General features: G+C 45.0%; 1 protein-coding gene across 5 annotated transcripts; it reads right to left on the bottom strand.

Annotated features, from left to right (window-relative positions):
- Positions 1–2,739: 2,739 nt before the first annotated feature.
- Positions 2,740–15,420, bottom strand: NCOA4 (nuclear receptor coactivator 4). Of its 5 annotated transcripts, XM_017807104.1 has the most exons (11): positions 12,345–12,457; positions 10,358–10,441; positions 9,605–9,758; positions 9,011–9,151; positions 8,796–8,884; positions 8,177–8,285; positions 7,516–7,587; positions 6,718–6,864; positions 5,479–6,489; positions 5,079–5,168; positions 2,740–4,531 (listed from the first exon to the last, which is right to left on the bottom strand). In XM_017807104.1, the coding sequence occupies exons 3-11, from the start codon at positions 9,743–9,745 to the stop codon at positions 4,526–4,528; spliced, it is 1,806 nt and encodes a 601-aa protein (XP_017662593.1). In that variant the 5' UTR covers positions 9,746–9,758; positions 10,358–10,441; positions 12,345–12,457; the 3' UTR covers positions 2,740–4,525. The 5 variants fall into 5 exon arrangements, with proteins under 5 accessions (XP_017662593.1, XP_017662594.1, XP_017662592.1 ...); XM_017807105.1 differs by lacking the exons at positions 10,358–10,441; positions 12,345–12,457 and adding an exon at positions 15,358–15,420; XM_017807103.1 differs by lacking the exons at positions 10,358–10,441; positions 12,345–12,457 and adding an exon at positions 15,333–15,386.
- Positions 15,421–15,840: the final 420 nt, after the last annotated feature.

Genomic DNA, 15,840 nt, shown 5'->3' with positions numbered 1-15,840 from the left:
GAAACAGCTCTCGATAACTACAGTGCACCTGACAAAATAAAGGCAACCAAAAAGCAGTAATAGGAAGGCAGTAACTCTTACCTTCCTCCAAAAAGACATGCAGCTTTTACTAAGAAGCCTCCTTAGGAAGAAATGGCCACCAAGACCAGCTTTTTATAGAGCTCCAGCTAACGAGCCCTCACAGCTGAACTCAATTAGCTTTGCTTGGATACCAGGTCAAATTAGATGCTTTATGCCAGCAGTGCCTGTTTTTGTTAAGCCCTATGTTTCACAGTGATCAGTGGGCTGCGTATTACTGTTGTGTTGTGACAGCTGGAATTTCCAGTGGGCATTTTTTGAGGGCTGCCACCAAAGAAATTGTGCCCTGCTCGCAGGCTGCACAACGGTGACGTGGGCACTGGCAGCACTGTCGTGGGACATCAGGAAAACGTGTGCTCGCTCTTCTGAGCTTTTGCCCTCCCCATTGGCATCAGTGAGTTCCTCCCCCACGTTTCTTGGTCACCATTAGTTGGACTTAAGTTCCAGTGCTCTTGACCACGATGGATGAAGGATTGAGAGCTGCTTTGGGGGCTGATGGTGGGTGAGCATTGCTTTTTAAATCAGGAACTTTGCAATGTATCTTTTAGGTTTTCTAGAGATTTTTTCAGGACTAAAATATGACCCAGGAGCTCTCCGCCCTAATTAAATGGGAAAACTCTGAAGCTTAACAAATGTCTTTACTCCTTTAGGTACAACAGAGATAATGTAGGAGTAAGCCTTTTCAAGTTCAGAGTTAGCACAACCTGAGTCTAGGCTGACTCTTGAACAACTTAGCATGTTATCTGGACTGCAATACCCCCAGATCTCCTGGAATTGCTTACCTCAGGGGCAGAGCTGAGTGCATTTTTCTGAAATAGCTGTGTTACAGCTATTAAAAGCTTTGGTTCATAATTTGTTTGTATATGGAGTGATCCATAGTTTGAGCTTTGAAACACAACCAGCATGGAGGCAGCAGTGAGGGAGGTGAATTGTGCATATGGAATAGAGGGAACATGTTTACGATATTCTGTGTCATGACATACTGTGTTCACAGTTTAATGGCAAACAATCAATATACCAAAATTTATGCAAGTTCAGTAGGAATAAAAGGAAGTAAAATCAAGTTGCAAACAGGATTTGGCAAGCAAGTTACAGCCCTCCCATGCAGGATTACATAAATGTGAGCATGGGAGACCTTGGCTGTCTTGAAGAGCAGGGTTTTGGTGCCAGTCTGGCATCCAGCTTTGCTGAGAGATCCAAGGCAGCTTTCTGTGCTGTGGCAGCAAGTGAGGGAGCCTGAGACAACAGGTGTAATGAAAGCTTTTTGAATCTTGTAAAGCTGGGTTTGCTTAGTCTTTGGAACAGAAAGGCAAACCACTTGCACTATCCCCTGCCAGCAGGTGACTTTTCTTATGGTTGGGGGAATTTGTTGAAAAAAAGATCAACAAATTTCTACTAGTCATGGTAGAAATCTCCAGCTTCCCTGAAGAAAGAAGCTGCTTTTGAAAATAGGAGGCAAACGTATGTTAGGGGAGAAAAATGATCCAGTGTTCATAGCCTGTGTTTCCTGTGACTGCAAAAGAAGGGGAAAATCCTTTTCTATGCTTTAACAGACGGTTACTCTTGTCCTTAATAAATTCTGGATAGGAAACTGGTATGTTTTAAGTGGAGCTTTGTGTACTCTGTGAGCATTGGACTGTGCTGGTGAGTGCCAGCCCAATGCAGGGACACCAGAGGGTACCACAACCCTTTTTGGTACTTTCACAGCATTATTAATACCAGTCTTGTGTCCCCCTTGGGTGTCTCTCTCCCGTCTGCCAGCCACGCTCTCCCTGCCTCTGACAACAGCTGCCCAATTGCACCACAGCTGGTTTGGGGCCAAGGAGTGGAGCTGGTGTCCCAGGAACCCTGCAAGCACCCTGCTCCAGGGAGCTGTATGGGAGAGAAGGAAGCATTCCTCACCACAAGGCAACAATCCAATATCTGAGATTGTTCAAAGAAAGCTCTCCAAACATTTGAGCATTCTCAGCTCCTGCTATTGACCTCTTTGTCTTGGGATGACTTAATAGTATCTTTTTCCCTATCTTTGAAAGCTAAACATTCAGGATACACACATGAAATTCAAAGTACCCTGGCTGAAAGGCTGCCAGGCCCAACTGTAAATGTTCTCTTACTGGTACAAGGCAGGCTGGAGTTTAAAGGAATGGAAAATCCTCAGAGGAGGAACCACTCATGCAGGGAGTCTGATGTTCAAATACCAGGAGAGCCAGAGAGGAACTTGATTCCAATTGCACAGCCAGACAGACCACAGATGTTTTTCAGCCACGGGAGAAGAGCAGCAAAAGCTACTGAAATCCATGAATCCTCTTTAAGTATTCAAGAGTGATAAGAAGCAAATGCGCCACTTTGTCCAAGTCTGTATTTCTCAGAGCAGCTGAGCAAAGCCCAGGTGACTCAGACACAAAGCTGCATGTCCAGCAGCTCACGTTGCAGGGCAGTAAAAGACAGGAGTTTCCCCACTGGCTGTGTACCCTGTCCCAGGGTTTCCCCCTTTCCCAGTGGAGCTCCATGCAGCTCCAGGCAGTGGTGAAATGAACTAAAGCACATGAATCTCATCTGAGGATGGAAGCACAACTGCAGCAGCTCCCAGACAGAGGCCAACCAGGACCTGTGCCACAGCACTTTTTGTTAACCATCTTGCAAAGGAGACATAACACACCCTTTGGTTGCAATTATTTTTTAATGGAAAAGACTAATCAATGTTTTACATAAATATCAATTAGTGACAACAAGTCAGTTGAGTAAGTAAAGGAATACATACCTCCCAAGTTTTAAAGGCCCATAATGAACTGACAAAGTAGCACACAATGACAACTACAAGGAATTCATTAGAAGAGGTGGGCTGCACGTCAATCACCTTCATAAAATTCAACTGCTAATCACATCAGGCTATTACTGGAGTAGTCACAGTGCAGTCCTCCCATACAGCAACAAGGACACATTTGAAAGGGACAGTGGACTTCCAAAACACCTTTCTGCCTCCAGCAGAAAGCCCTGGCTATGAAAGTACAAAAGTCTCAAGTGGTTTGCTGATGTTAAGCCCTTTCAGGGTCTGGTTTCAGATGTGCAGAGTCCCCTTCTCAGACCAAAAACTTATTTTTAAACAAATGCACAGGTTCAATCAGACAGGAATGTGTTCACACTGCAAAGTGGTACCAAGGTCAGATCTTGATAATAATTTCTTTTCTACAGGGTTGTGAAGAACTCAACTTCCATTCCCAGGCAGGCTGCAGAAGGGGAGAAGGGGAGGCTATTTTCATAAAGAGCAATTTGTTAAGTGAATAGAAACTGCACCAGAAATTACAAAACTTCAGTTTTTCATGATCCATATTTCCATCTAACATCTTTGCATTCTTTCCTACGGGCTCAAACTGCTAAATATCTGAAGAGGTATTGCTCATATTATGTCCACAGCTATAAGGATGTGAGTTACTGGATGCACTTTCACATGCATAATCACAGGGAAATCCACAGATTAAATACCTTTAAACTGCATCAGTGGGAGCCACACAGTTTGCCAAGTTAGTGTTTCCCAATGAAACAGCATAACATCAATCTGCTGAAAGGCATCTAATTCCCCAAATATTACCTTTAAATATTATATGGCTAAGATGCCTACTTTGCAGTGGTTCAGTCAATAAAAATTCATTATGAATTACCTAGAACTAGCAGAAACATACACATTCCATTTTACAGCTTTTCCAGTGACATTCAAATAGTTATTAAATGCTGGGGACACGGTGGGATCTGATCTCCTGGTGAATGAAAATCAACACCCTACCATATTCTCTGAACGGCTCAAAAATTTGCAAGAAAAGTTTTCATTTAAAAATAAGTTACCAATTCTCCTGTTGCATGCCAGGTCCCATAAATCTATGTTCTTTTCAAAATCTGGACTACACATACGCAGCTGGGAGATGCACCAATACATGATGCAAATGAAGCCTTCGAAGTTGGCAACTGCTCAATAAAAGAAATTGCTTCCAAATACAGCCTAAGTTACCTTGCAATCCCCATAAGCTGGAATGCAATGCATGACAAAGTTGTAGCAGCTGAAAGGAACAGCAGCACTTCTAAAGTCACTGCCAAAGGTGGATGTTTCACAGCACCAGGAAGATTTTGCTTTATACTTGCACTGGCTTCAACATACTTCAAGTGACAACCCATGAAAGAAGATCCTTGTATCCCCATAACAGACAGGAATTTGCCAACACCTCTATAGCATCAGATTGCTTATGTTCAGTGGGTTTACATTTCAGAAATAATCATAACAAAAAGGCATCTTCTGCACCATAACTCTGTTATATGAGTAATCTTTCTTTTTGTTATAATTTTAGAAGAAAAAGCAGGCGGCCGAACACAAAACACGAGAACTCAGCTGGCTGCAGTCACTCAGCACGATGTGCGACTGATGGCAGGAAGGGGATGATTTGTCGCTTCCAGTTCTTCACATCTAAACAAATTTAAAATGGGGTTACTCTCTTTGATAAATAGAAAGCAACACTTTGGCAAAAATAACACGTATAAGATACCCTGGTGGGGGGGGAAATAATACTAAAATTCCTCCTAGAATGAGTATCTTGCCTTTTAGGGTTTGAAGTACTCCTGCCAAGGACTATTTTCATCAATTTCAAAAACAATGACAAAGAGTCATTGTCAGAAAGGAAAAACGTGATGTCAGTTGTAAATATATTACTACCTGGAAATTTATACATTAATTGCACATTCTAGTTCCAATTGAAGTGACCAAGTGTCAATCAGTTGAGTGATTTACACAAGAACATATGTCATTCCTTCTGTGGCTTGTTATCAAAAGAGGGAGGAATAATGACAAAGGAGAATGGTCCAAGCTATTGAAAAGGTCTGTTGGGAGGAAATTACAACACTGCTAAGCATCACATTTAAAGAACTGAAGATGACCATTAGCTGCCAGTGTCCGTGTTCTGTACCCCCAAGTCATGTTTAGGCTCAGCTGTTCTAACACACTCTGTGCATCCTACCTGTAAAGGAGATCGATACAGCCACTTTTCGTTATCTCCACTGAGTTTCATACAGGCAAAAAGGTCGCAAACTGTAGGAAGGCCAAAGTCCTGAAAGAGAAGTCACCTTAATTACTGATCCCCAAACACAAATACATTCTGATTTCTCTTCAAATTCTGCTAAGTGTTCGAAAACAAAACCAAAACTGACTTCTGAGTCTTTGAGATTAATACTTTCTTCATTTAGTATAACATCGTTTTGTGTTAAATAACTAATAATCATGAAAATATTAAAAGAGCTAAGAAACCTAAAACTGTCACTCAGTATTACCCAGAAGAGCTATGAAATTGGAAGAGAAGTCATTAGAGTAAGACAATAAACCCAGCACATAAGACAGAGCAGTAACAAGTCTATGCTCACTTGTGCTTTCTTGCGCAGAAGCCATTTATCTTCCGCTGGAGGCGGGTTTGCATTTTCCAGGTCATTTGAAGTCAACACCCAACTGTTCACATTCAAGGGGAGGTGGAATGGAGCCAGGAGGTCTAGGAAAGGACTCTTGAAACTCTTGTCTGCTTTTTCCCGACTCGCCTTTTCTTCTGCGCTTTCTGCTCTGTGCTCAGCCTTGGCCAGCCAGCTCGTCAGAGGCCTTTCCAGCAACACTTTCAAGGGTTCTGCGATCTCGGCCGAATAATCCGCTTTCTCCGCACTCACGGGCTCCCCTGTGAGCTGCTGTGTGGGGTTAAGCCAGGTACTGGCAGCAGACTTGGTCTTCTCATACTCAGGGTCTGGTGTATCTTTCTGGCTGACTGGAACTCCATTTTTATCCTTCCAATCCTTCTTCAGAAGCCATTTACAAAGAGCCTCTTTTCCACAGTTTTCATCACACACACATTCTGAAAAGCTGGCACACAGCTCATTGGCTTTGCACACATCTTCCACTTTAAAGGGGGCCTGGGGATGTTGAAGAAGCCAAGCATTTACAGCAGATGTAGTGGGCGACTTCTTTCCATCAAGATGCTCATTCAGGCACTTCAGATTTCCCAGGTTCTCAATTTCCACATTTTTGATCTGGCTGCCACGACAACTGGTACATGTTTCAGCTTTGAGGAGCCAATCACTCAAATTGCATTCTTCCCTAAAAGGTTTAAACTCACACTTCCATTTCTCATCTGAAGCAGTATTTCCATTTTCTGTGTCAGCAGTAATCAGCCAGTCAGAAAGGTCCATCTCTTCTTGTCCAAGGTATTCCAGTTCCTCCACCTTTTCAATAGTGGAAAAGGATGAGCTGGAAGTAGAGGTGGAGTCCTTGCGGCCAGGGGAGTCTGTCTTCCCAGCAACATCACACTGCTGATTCTGCAGGAGCCAGTTCTCCAGATCTTTCAGATTTCCCCAGGCTTGCTCAGAATAACAAACTTTGGAAGAATTCAAATCCTAGTAAAGACACATTGAAATACATCTATTAAGACTAAAAGACAAAGTTCAGTAACTGTTTGCATAGTTACAGCTTGGAGCATCCAGACAGTAAGTGCCAAAGGATTAGCTGAACATGAAGCAGACTAAAGAGAATTACAGAAGGTTTAATTCCCACCATATTCTGCCTGCTATCAGATACTCTGTTTTCCCCTCTATTAAAAACTAGGTTAAGCACAAAAGGCTTACCTGGCTGGGCTCTGACACACATTTTTGTGTAACCCATTCCTCAAGATTGGTGCTGGGAACATAGGGAGCCTGGTGAGCAGCCACGGGTCTGCTTCCCAGTAGCCAGTCCGCAAGGGAGGCACTCACTGTGCCACACAGTGTCTTCTGCTGAGAAACAATGTTGTTGGTCATGAGAATGTCTAATTGCTGAGGCAATCTATGGTGAACATCAACATACATCAGTATTTCTGCACCAAAAGAAAAACCAGTCCCTTCTAATTACAAAAAAAGTAAATCTTCAATTGCCTATATGACTTGAAGCCACTGCACTGATTGTTTTGTGACCCCAGATTCTTCAGAGAGCAAATTACAAGAAAGGGAAGCGACAATTTCTAAAACGCAGAGCTCTGAGATGTGTAACCCAACCATCCCCCTGCTCCTGGCCCCAATTCCCATTACTGATTTGCTGCCCTCCTTCACTGACACCGTGCAGAGCCCAATATAACATTTCCCCATGAATTTCTGCATTAAAAGGAATCGGATAGTTCGAAGTCCTGACCTGACAACATCAAGCAACATTCAACTAAAAAATTCTGACTGACACTCACACCCCACATACCCTTTCATAATATGTTCTTGCGTGTCTGTTCCTGGAGCAGCTACAACATCGGATCACTGGTGCTCACCACAGCCACTGTTACTGACTACTCGAGCATCTTAAACAAACATAAGTCGCTACTCAAGCTCACATAACGTGCTTGAGTTCTCCTCTTCCCTTTAATGCAATTAAACACTCACAGACACAAGTTCTAATCTTACCTGCTCACAGTTCATCAGGGCACAGTTCTGCCCCGGGAACCAGGGAGAAGCATTCTCTCTCTCTGAGGTTTGCTGAAAGAAAAGTAAAAGTTAATCTCAATCTCCATTTTGTCCAGTTTCAAAGATGAATTCTACAATAAAGCAGAAGTAAAGTGCAGTTACAACTGGTCAGTGCTTTGTAGCTAACCATGTTCTCAACATTTACAAACAGAATGGAGAAAGATTTACTAAAAATACTACCTTCAGTTCACTTCCTTTAAGAGCATTTTCTCCAATAATACAGGAAATATGCTGCTTATATAAGAATCCCAAAACATTTTTATCACAGAAAGTGATAATTTTAACCATTAGTTAAGTGAACATTTTAACTATTACTATCTAAAGAAAAATGTGACATTAATTTCCAGTTGGTGGAATAGAGTAAGAATACAGTAGTCATTCCCTCAGCCTCTGTCAAAATATATTAAAATAACATGTACATAAGCAGATAACTAAATTCAGTGAAACTGAAAACTACGTGCAACAGTTAATTATTCAGCTAAAACCATATGACTTGAACACAGGTTCCATTCAAGCTGTAACAAGCAGAACTATCCCTTGGAATTTTATCACACTACTTTTTGAGGCAAATATTTCAACCCAGGGAAGTCTTGGTGCTTACCATTGTTTTAATTGAACCAAATGAGGTAATAGCCTGGCGAAGGTAAGAGGTGTCAGCCTCAAAATTCAGGATGGAAGACTCTTCTGGTTTAAGTGTAAGACCTTCCAGTCTGAAAGAGTAAGACAACAGTTACAGAAAGGAAAAAAAATTACAATTTTCTTCTTCTGTCCTGTTTTGGAAGTCACTCCATAATTTCATACAAAGGCTTCCTAGCTGACTTGGCACTAATTAGGTAAAAAAAAAAAAATTAATACTTTCATAAAAGAAAGAGATGCCTATCCACAAACCACAGAACAGATTAAATAGCCAGCAAAACACAAGTTTCCTCTCCTTACTTCAGTTGCCATCATCAACTAATATTTGAAATAATCTGCACAAATGAGTACCTCCCTGCTTGTTATAGTCCTGTTTTTCAATCTAAGATTAAAAAAAAAAACCCAAACATGAAAGGAATCATCTCAGATTGCTTCAAATATCTTATTTCTAGGAACCATTAAAAATGTAGTAATAGTGAGTGAGATCTATTATTAGTTCTATTAAAATAAAAAAAAAATCAGACTAAATTCGTAAGTCAAATAAAACCAACTGTGTTGATAAAATATAAATAAAATATATTTACCTCTCCAGGCAAACTGAGATCTGGTTTGCTAGTTCATTGCTATAGGAGTGTTCCAGCTGATGAATAAGGCAATTGAACTGTCCCAAATACTGCATGGAAGACAAAACACGTTATTGTTTCGGCTTCTAGGATTAGAATTGAGGAAATACTTGCAAGGACGAAGTTTGCTCAAAAATCCAGTGCAACGTGACCACAAGGCACTTTCCAAGCCTTACCCAGTAGAGCTGCTGTGCCTGCTGCTGCAAGGCCTCCTCCTTGAGCTGCTGGATGAGATCCACCTGCTCGAAGAGCCAGACCTCGCGGCTGCGCAGGCATTCCAGGTGCCGGCTGATGTGGCTGTGGATCTTCGCTTTGACCTGCAAGGCAACACCCACCACTTCTACAACATCTGCCAAACAGGGTGAACAAACACTTCCTGCGCTGATGACAAAATGCTGTTTGTCACAGGCAGGTGACAAGTACTGCTGGAGCAACTTATTTCTCAAAAACTAACCACAGTCATCCACAGCACCACATAACTCAGGTTAGTAAAAGTTCCAAAGCTACCTTTAGAGAAGTAAAAAAGAACAGTGTTACTTGCAATATCTCTCTATTCTAATGTTTCAACCAACAGGTTTAGGAAATTCTGCATGCCTAAGCTTTTAATACAGGAATTTATCAACAGCATGACCAAATGACACAGCAACATGCTTGCAAGTCTCCAGGGAAATTTCAGATCATCAAGACAATAGTAAGTACTCTGGAATAACAAACTGTCATTACAGTAATGTTAGTTATTAAAATATTTTTAAAATATAATTTAAAATTACCTCCCGCCAGTTCTCCTTAATCTGCTGTTCAGCTTTGACAATTCCAGATATAGCTGTTTCCAAGTCCTTCTTTGCTTGAAAGCACTTTGCCAGAGTCTCACTGCTGCAGGAATTTCTATTTCTATCTTGTGGTGGACTCATTCTTGAAGTGTTCCTGAAACACAGTGGAAAAACAATTTCTTAATAGTTTCTATTCCTCTTTTAACGGAAGAGGAAGGGCATCATATGAAGAGCCATCTGCTCTACTTCACTATAAAGGTGAACAAAAAAACCCCAAGACCCTGTATGGATGGAAGTTTTCCAGACACAGAAAAGGCTTTCTCCAGGAGCAACAATGGCCTCTCTAACACCTCGGCCCATGGAATTTGCACAACTGCAGGAAAACCCACAGATATTTAACAACAGCTTCAACCACAGGAGCTTAGGCAATCCTCCCCTGCCAGTCAGCTTGCTCTGGCTTTTCTGTCTTGCCAGCAAAACTCCAGAGCTGAGGGGCTGATTCAGGGAGAGTTCCACAGCAATGCCAGAGCTGGAGGAGAATGGCCCAGCCAGGGGCAGGAAATGTTTCAGTCACCCCTTTTTCAGCTGCAGGCAAATGAACTGGCTCCCATAAATCAGAAAATTCCAATACAGCTCCATTAACTGAACACCCAAATATTGCTCCACAGATCACTCTTTACTAAGCTGCAAAGGCCAAAATTTAGAGCAGCTCCCCATTATTTTTGTCCTGGTCTCACAGCAGCAGTAACTTACTTCAAGTTACTGTAGCTTCAGCACAGCCTCAAGTAAAAGGGGCTCAGACACAAAATTTCTGCAGAAGTCAGACTGGTAAGGATTCTGCAAGTAAAGGGGGAAAGATAGTATGGGTTTTTAGTAAAAATGGGAAGGATCATTATAAGCATTTTTTCTAAATGGTGGGTATTTCATTACTGAAGAGTTTCAACTCTCCTCAATCCCAGCCATGGAATTCCTGAAGCACTAATGAAACATTCACAGTGAAGGTTCTATTTAAAACAAGTCCTCAGCAATGACAGCTATGGAAACTCCCAGCAGAACTAACTAAAGCGTACACATGCCCATCTAAAATGTCACAGATTTTACCACTCCTCTGGAGGGAACTGAAAAGAGTGTTTTGAATATGATAAGACGACCATGGAGCTTGTGTTACTGAGCAGCTACTTCGTCTGCACTTTCCAAGCCCCATGGTCATATAAACTGCAACCCAAAAATCCTTCTACAGCCAAGACCCACCAGACAGACGTGTGTTTCAGAAAGCAGAGGGCTGGGAGTGGCTTGCACATGGAAGCTGACAGAAAAAGCAAGGTTTGCTGTGGGGCAGGAGCAGAGGCTGCATCTCCCTTGGTTCCCTCAACACAACGGGCTTCTTGTTTCTCGTGCCCCCAGACACGAGACACGGAGCAGGCACAGGAGCTACCCAAAGACCCTGCACACAACTCAGTCCCATCCTCACCATAACATCCATCTTCTAGGAAGTGCAGAGCACAACTACAGGTGAAGTGAACTTGAATGTATTTTTTAAGCTTATGTTATTCTACACCAAATTAGACAGGGTACAGAAATCAAAAATACATCATTCCCCATGCTGCACTATAAATTTTGGGGTTGTCCCTGTATTTGCACATTCAGAGGTGCAATACACAATTCTGTAAGGTCTCAAGATCTTCACCATGCTAGCAATGTTCAGTAAAAGGTAATCTTTCTCCTCGTAACTGTCCTCAGACTTTATCTTGCTTGTCAACTCTCATGTACAGCCTACAGGGAAATGTAACTGGGAGCCCTAGTTCTCAGATGTAATCTAACAAATGTTAATGCAAAGGCAGCGATACACCCAGCCAAGAAAACAAGGGCATTTGATACATTAAAAGCTATCCTATACTCACAAGTAAACAACAAAAAAAATCATATTGTTTATTATTTCATTTATTATATTCTTACATAACAACCCAGTCAAAGTCTGAAAGGCTAAATATAACTGCCATATTTGCTCACATGGCAGATAATGTACTTACAACGTCTGTGAAAATTATTTTAAGCTCTGTACGTACAAATACCAAGCCCAAAGAATGCTGTGTTACCATTTATGTGTTTTCTGAATTTATATGAGGGAACTGGACTCAGTGCCTGAAGAAATGCTACTTTTTCATACTCTGCATTAGCAACTTCATACTGGTACAGTCAAAATTAAGAAGCTTATACATGCTTCTCTAATGATTTCTGAAACTACTGTTTATTGCTTTTCTGTTTTTTCATTTGATTGCACGAGACTCTTTCCAAAATGTGTACAGAGAGAATGAATGCTGCCTTCCTCCAGCCAGCCAACTCCTCTTAAAATGGCTGTTCACATCCTTTGTCAAAAATTAGGCAGTAAAACTCACACGACAGTTGAGGGTTAGAGCCAATCCAGCCTTCTTTTCAATTTCCACAAGCCTCTAACAAAACTAAGTGGGGGTAACCACCTATTTCCTCGTTTTCCAGTTACCCCCCAACAGCACTGGGAGTTAAAGCCGTTTTCAGTTCCCATGCTCTGACACTACCGGGATCATACACTTCAGCTCAACAGTAACAAAATACAATTACTTCTGCAAGAGGACACGTGGCTGCAACACAGTCACCTTTTTTGGCCATTTCCGTACCATCTGTTTCCAAGCACACAGGGGTCCCCTCCAGGGGTACGTGACTCACGGGATGCGCACCCCCCGCCAGCTGAGCTCGCACTTACTTTCCGAGCGCAGGAAGCAATCCCTCAGCGTCCTGTTTATCACGCCGCTCCCATTCCCAGCCTCCCGCTCCGCAGAGGCACGGCCTCGGGAATGCTCTCGGGCGGTCACGCGCGACTGCTCCAGCTGCGGATTCCGCTCCAGAGCCCCGCTCGCTGGAGCGGACGGGCCCCGCCCCGGCCCCGAGCCCTTATCGGGGCGGCCCAGCCCGCGCCCCGCCCCGGCCCGGGCACCGCGCCCGCCCGAGCCGCACGTCGGCAGCGCCGGGAGGGACCGGGCCGGACCCAGCACCGGCCCCGCTCCGCTCATCCAGAACACCGAGGGCCTCCGAGCGTCCCACCGGCAGCTCAAACCGCGAAACCACAACGTTTTGCAACCAAACCGCTGTTTGTTGCAAGTTCGGGAGTGTGGCAATGTGACTTCTCCACCCAAGAAACGCAACAAAGCAAACCCAGCGCGTCTTTCTGCTGCAGCCCCCAAGGCTCAAGGGCTGCTGGCCTGCACAGTTCAACCTCCCGTCCGCCCCGGCCATGCACAGCCCAGCAGCGAGGCTCCCCATCCAGCACTGCGCCTGGGACTGCCAGAAACCAGGACAATAAATCGCTCGGGTGCAGTTAGCTCCTGGAAGGACCAAAATGACACTCACACATACACAATTATTGTCACATCTACTCTTGCGTCCACAATTCCACACAGCAGAGGAAAGCACACGGAACGGCCTGGGTTGGAAAAGGCCTTGCAGATCATCCAGTTCCAACCCCTCTGCCATGGGCACGGACACTTCTCACTGGACCAGGTTGCTCAGCGCCCCATCCAGCCTGGCCTTGAACACTCTCAGGGATGGGCCACGTACATGTACTTGCCGGTACATAATCAAAATATTATAGCCACGAAACCAAAAATAGTGCCTGAATGAGGCAGGAAGGTGATATTATTGTTCCTAATCATAAAATAACTACCAGTTCTTGCAGGAAGATTTTGGGCTTGCTAGAGTTGTCACCATGAAGACCGTACAGCCAAATCCTCATCACAGTATTACTTCTCCTGGTGCTCTGTGCAACCTCCCTAGCTGCTTGCCCTCCACCCCTGAGGTGTTACTTCCCATAATTGTCTTTTATTTTATTTGTAGGTCAGAAACTGATCGACAAAAATTTTTTTTTAGTTTTTAATTAAGTATCTGGTGGCTGGGGAGCAGAGGAGGACGGGACAATCCTGCCTTGCCTGCACAGGCTGCAAACAGGCCAGCAGGAAACTGGTTTTACCAGCTTTTCACTTTCAGCACAACCATCCCCGTTGCCCTTGGGAAGAGCATTGTTTTCCACTGCAAATGAGTGTGGAATCACCTCAAAAAGAGAGGAACTGGGGAAAAACTTCTGAAGGGAATGAATCCTCACATCAAACAGGCTCTGTTTATAAATGTGGAATGATTTCTTCCAGTCAGCTGGACAAGGCTGCTCCAAAGCCCTGTCTGACCTGACTTCATGTGGTTTTAAACCCACTGGTTTGTTTGAACTGAAATCCCCACGGATTTCACTCTTACTCCACCAAAAAACAGTAGTTCCTTTTAAGTAACTGTCCCAAATTAGGTACGTGGGAGTTGTGGTCAGGGAGTGAAGTGCTGTAAGTACACGAGCTGAGTCTCAGAAATTTCCATTTAGATCCAAGCACAACAAGCATTTTGTACAGTACAGCATCAGCATCACGCGTCAGGATCTGTGTGGAGCTCCTGCTGGGGGGATTATTTTCCTCCAAAACAAGTATGTACCACCCTACTGTATAAGTTACAAGCCACATGAAGGAAAAAAATGACCTCTGGCAGTTCTGAGTAAGAGAGAAAGTGAAATTAACACCTTAAGGAATAGTAATAAAAGTTTAGGTAATACATTCTCTAAAATTCAGTTAGTTTTTACCTGCCTGCACAGTGTATGATCTGCATCACAGACCTGAACACCTTTTCAGCCTGTTTTAGCCCCAGAAGAGCACAGTCTTTGCACAAAGCACTTGCACAGACACCCTCACAAGAGTTGGGCTCTACAGAGTTACAAGTCACCAGTGCAGCTGAGACAAGAAGTCTGGTCACCATTTAATTCCATCTATTGTAAATATATGTTTTATGCACAGCACACAAGTGAAATCACAAAGTATCTGAAAACGAAGGCCTGAAATCTCTATGCTGTAATTACTGACAATACCAAAGTATATGTCCCAGAGTGGGAAAGACAAACTGTTATCTTAACAGAGATTGCACATTTCAACTCAACTGTCTTCCAGGCTTTTGCATTTAAAACCCTTTGGAAAACAAGTGACAAATCCCTGGCTCTGCCTGAGGCATATGGCCTCAGAGATAGCAGTGCCACGCTCTCTGCACATCCATCCCTCCAACGCTGTGCATTTGCGGCGGTTTTCACACGACTGCCAGGGAAAAACCCTGCCGTGACTGCACACCTTACCCAAAACCCCGAGGAGAGCAACCTGGTTGCTCTCTCAGCTTTTCCCGTTAATGTCGCCCACGAACACCGAGTTTTAAGCCGAAAGAATGCACAGCAGCCCCTCTGGGATCTCTGGCTCACACCAGTTACCAGGCACCGAACAACACAGGTCTGACAAACTTCCAGCGCCGGGGCGGGACGACCCCACCATTCGGGACGCTATTGCTTATGTAACCTCCCAGGAGCGCGGCCGCTCACAAAAGATTCTGGCTTCGCGATGAAAGAAGGGACCTTAGGAGCGCCTGCAGCACACCCTCTCGGGGGCACGAAGGGAAAGCGAGACCAGCACAAAACCCCCGCGTCTTTCGTGTTCCACGTCCGCCCTCCGCCCATTTCCCGACCGACCGGCCCGCGCCAGGCCGGCCCGACCGCGCGCTTCCCGCTGCGCCGCACGGGATCCCGCACGGGATTCCCCACTGGATCCCTCCCGGCATTCCCCTCGGGATTCCCGGCGGGATCCCGCACGGACCCCCCCGCCCCGCTCCCCCGTCCGCCCCTCACCGCGGCCCGCGCGCCGCTCCCTCACCAGCGCCGTCCGCCCTCCGCCGGCACGCGACACCGCCGCGCGCTCTCGCGAGAGCGCCCTCCCCTTGAGCACCAGCGCCCCCTGCCGGCCCGGCGGAGCGGCGGCGGGGCAGCGGGGAGGGGGGAGAGGGGCTGCTCCGCACGGCAGCCGGACACCGGGAATGGCATCCAAAGCACCGGGAATGGCATCCGACCCGGCACGGCGGGTCCCCCAAGGACAGAATGGGTCTGGGTGGCCTGGGTCTTTCTCGTGGGCGCTGGGAAATGCCCAGGGTGCGCGGCTTGGTTTGGCCTCACACAGCACGGTTCTTGGGTTTGCCTTTCCCTCCCAGTGTGAAGCACAGCAGGACGCTTCCCAGTACTGCCAGCTGGGAAAAGCACCCAGTTAGTGCCCGGGCAGAGAGCACTGGTGCTTCCCGTGCCCCAGAGCGCGATCGCCAAGCGCTGCCTTGTGCGGGTGTTTGCACAGCGCTGAGAGCCCGAC

Source organism: Lepidothrix coronata, unplaced genomic scaffold (genome assembly GCF_001604755.1).
Source record: "Lepidothrix coronata isolate B3197 unplaced genomic scaffold, Lepidothrix_coronata-1.0 Scaffold17, whole genome shotgun sequence".
Classification (NCBI taxonomy): domain Eukaryota; kingdom Metazoa; phylum Chordata; class Aves; order Passeriformes; family Pipridae; genus Lepidothrix; species Lepidothrix coronata.
The sequence above is the reverse complement of the archived record's forward strand: the minus strand, read 5'-3'. Positions and strand labels throughout refer to the sequence as shown.

Bases quoted from the DNA above. Each gene is read 5' to 3' on its own strand.
- NCOA4 (XM_017807105.1), bottom strand. From the start codon at position 9,745: ATGAGTCCACCACAAGATAGAAATAGAAATTCCTGCAGCAGTGAGACT. The intron at 8,885-9,010 runs GTAAGGCTTGGA...TCTTCCATGCAG, and splicing joins AGGCACAGCAGCTCTACTGG to TATTTGGGACAGTTCAATTG. The intron at 6,490-6,717 runs GTAAGCCTTTTG...TGTCTTTACTAG, and splicing joins GTGTGTCAGAGCCCAGCCAG to GATTTGAATTCTTCCAAAGT.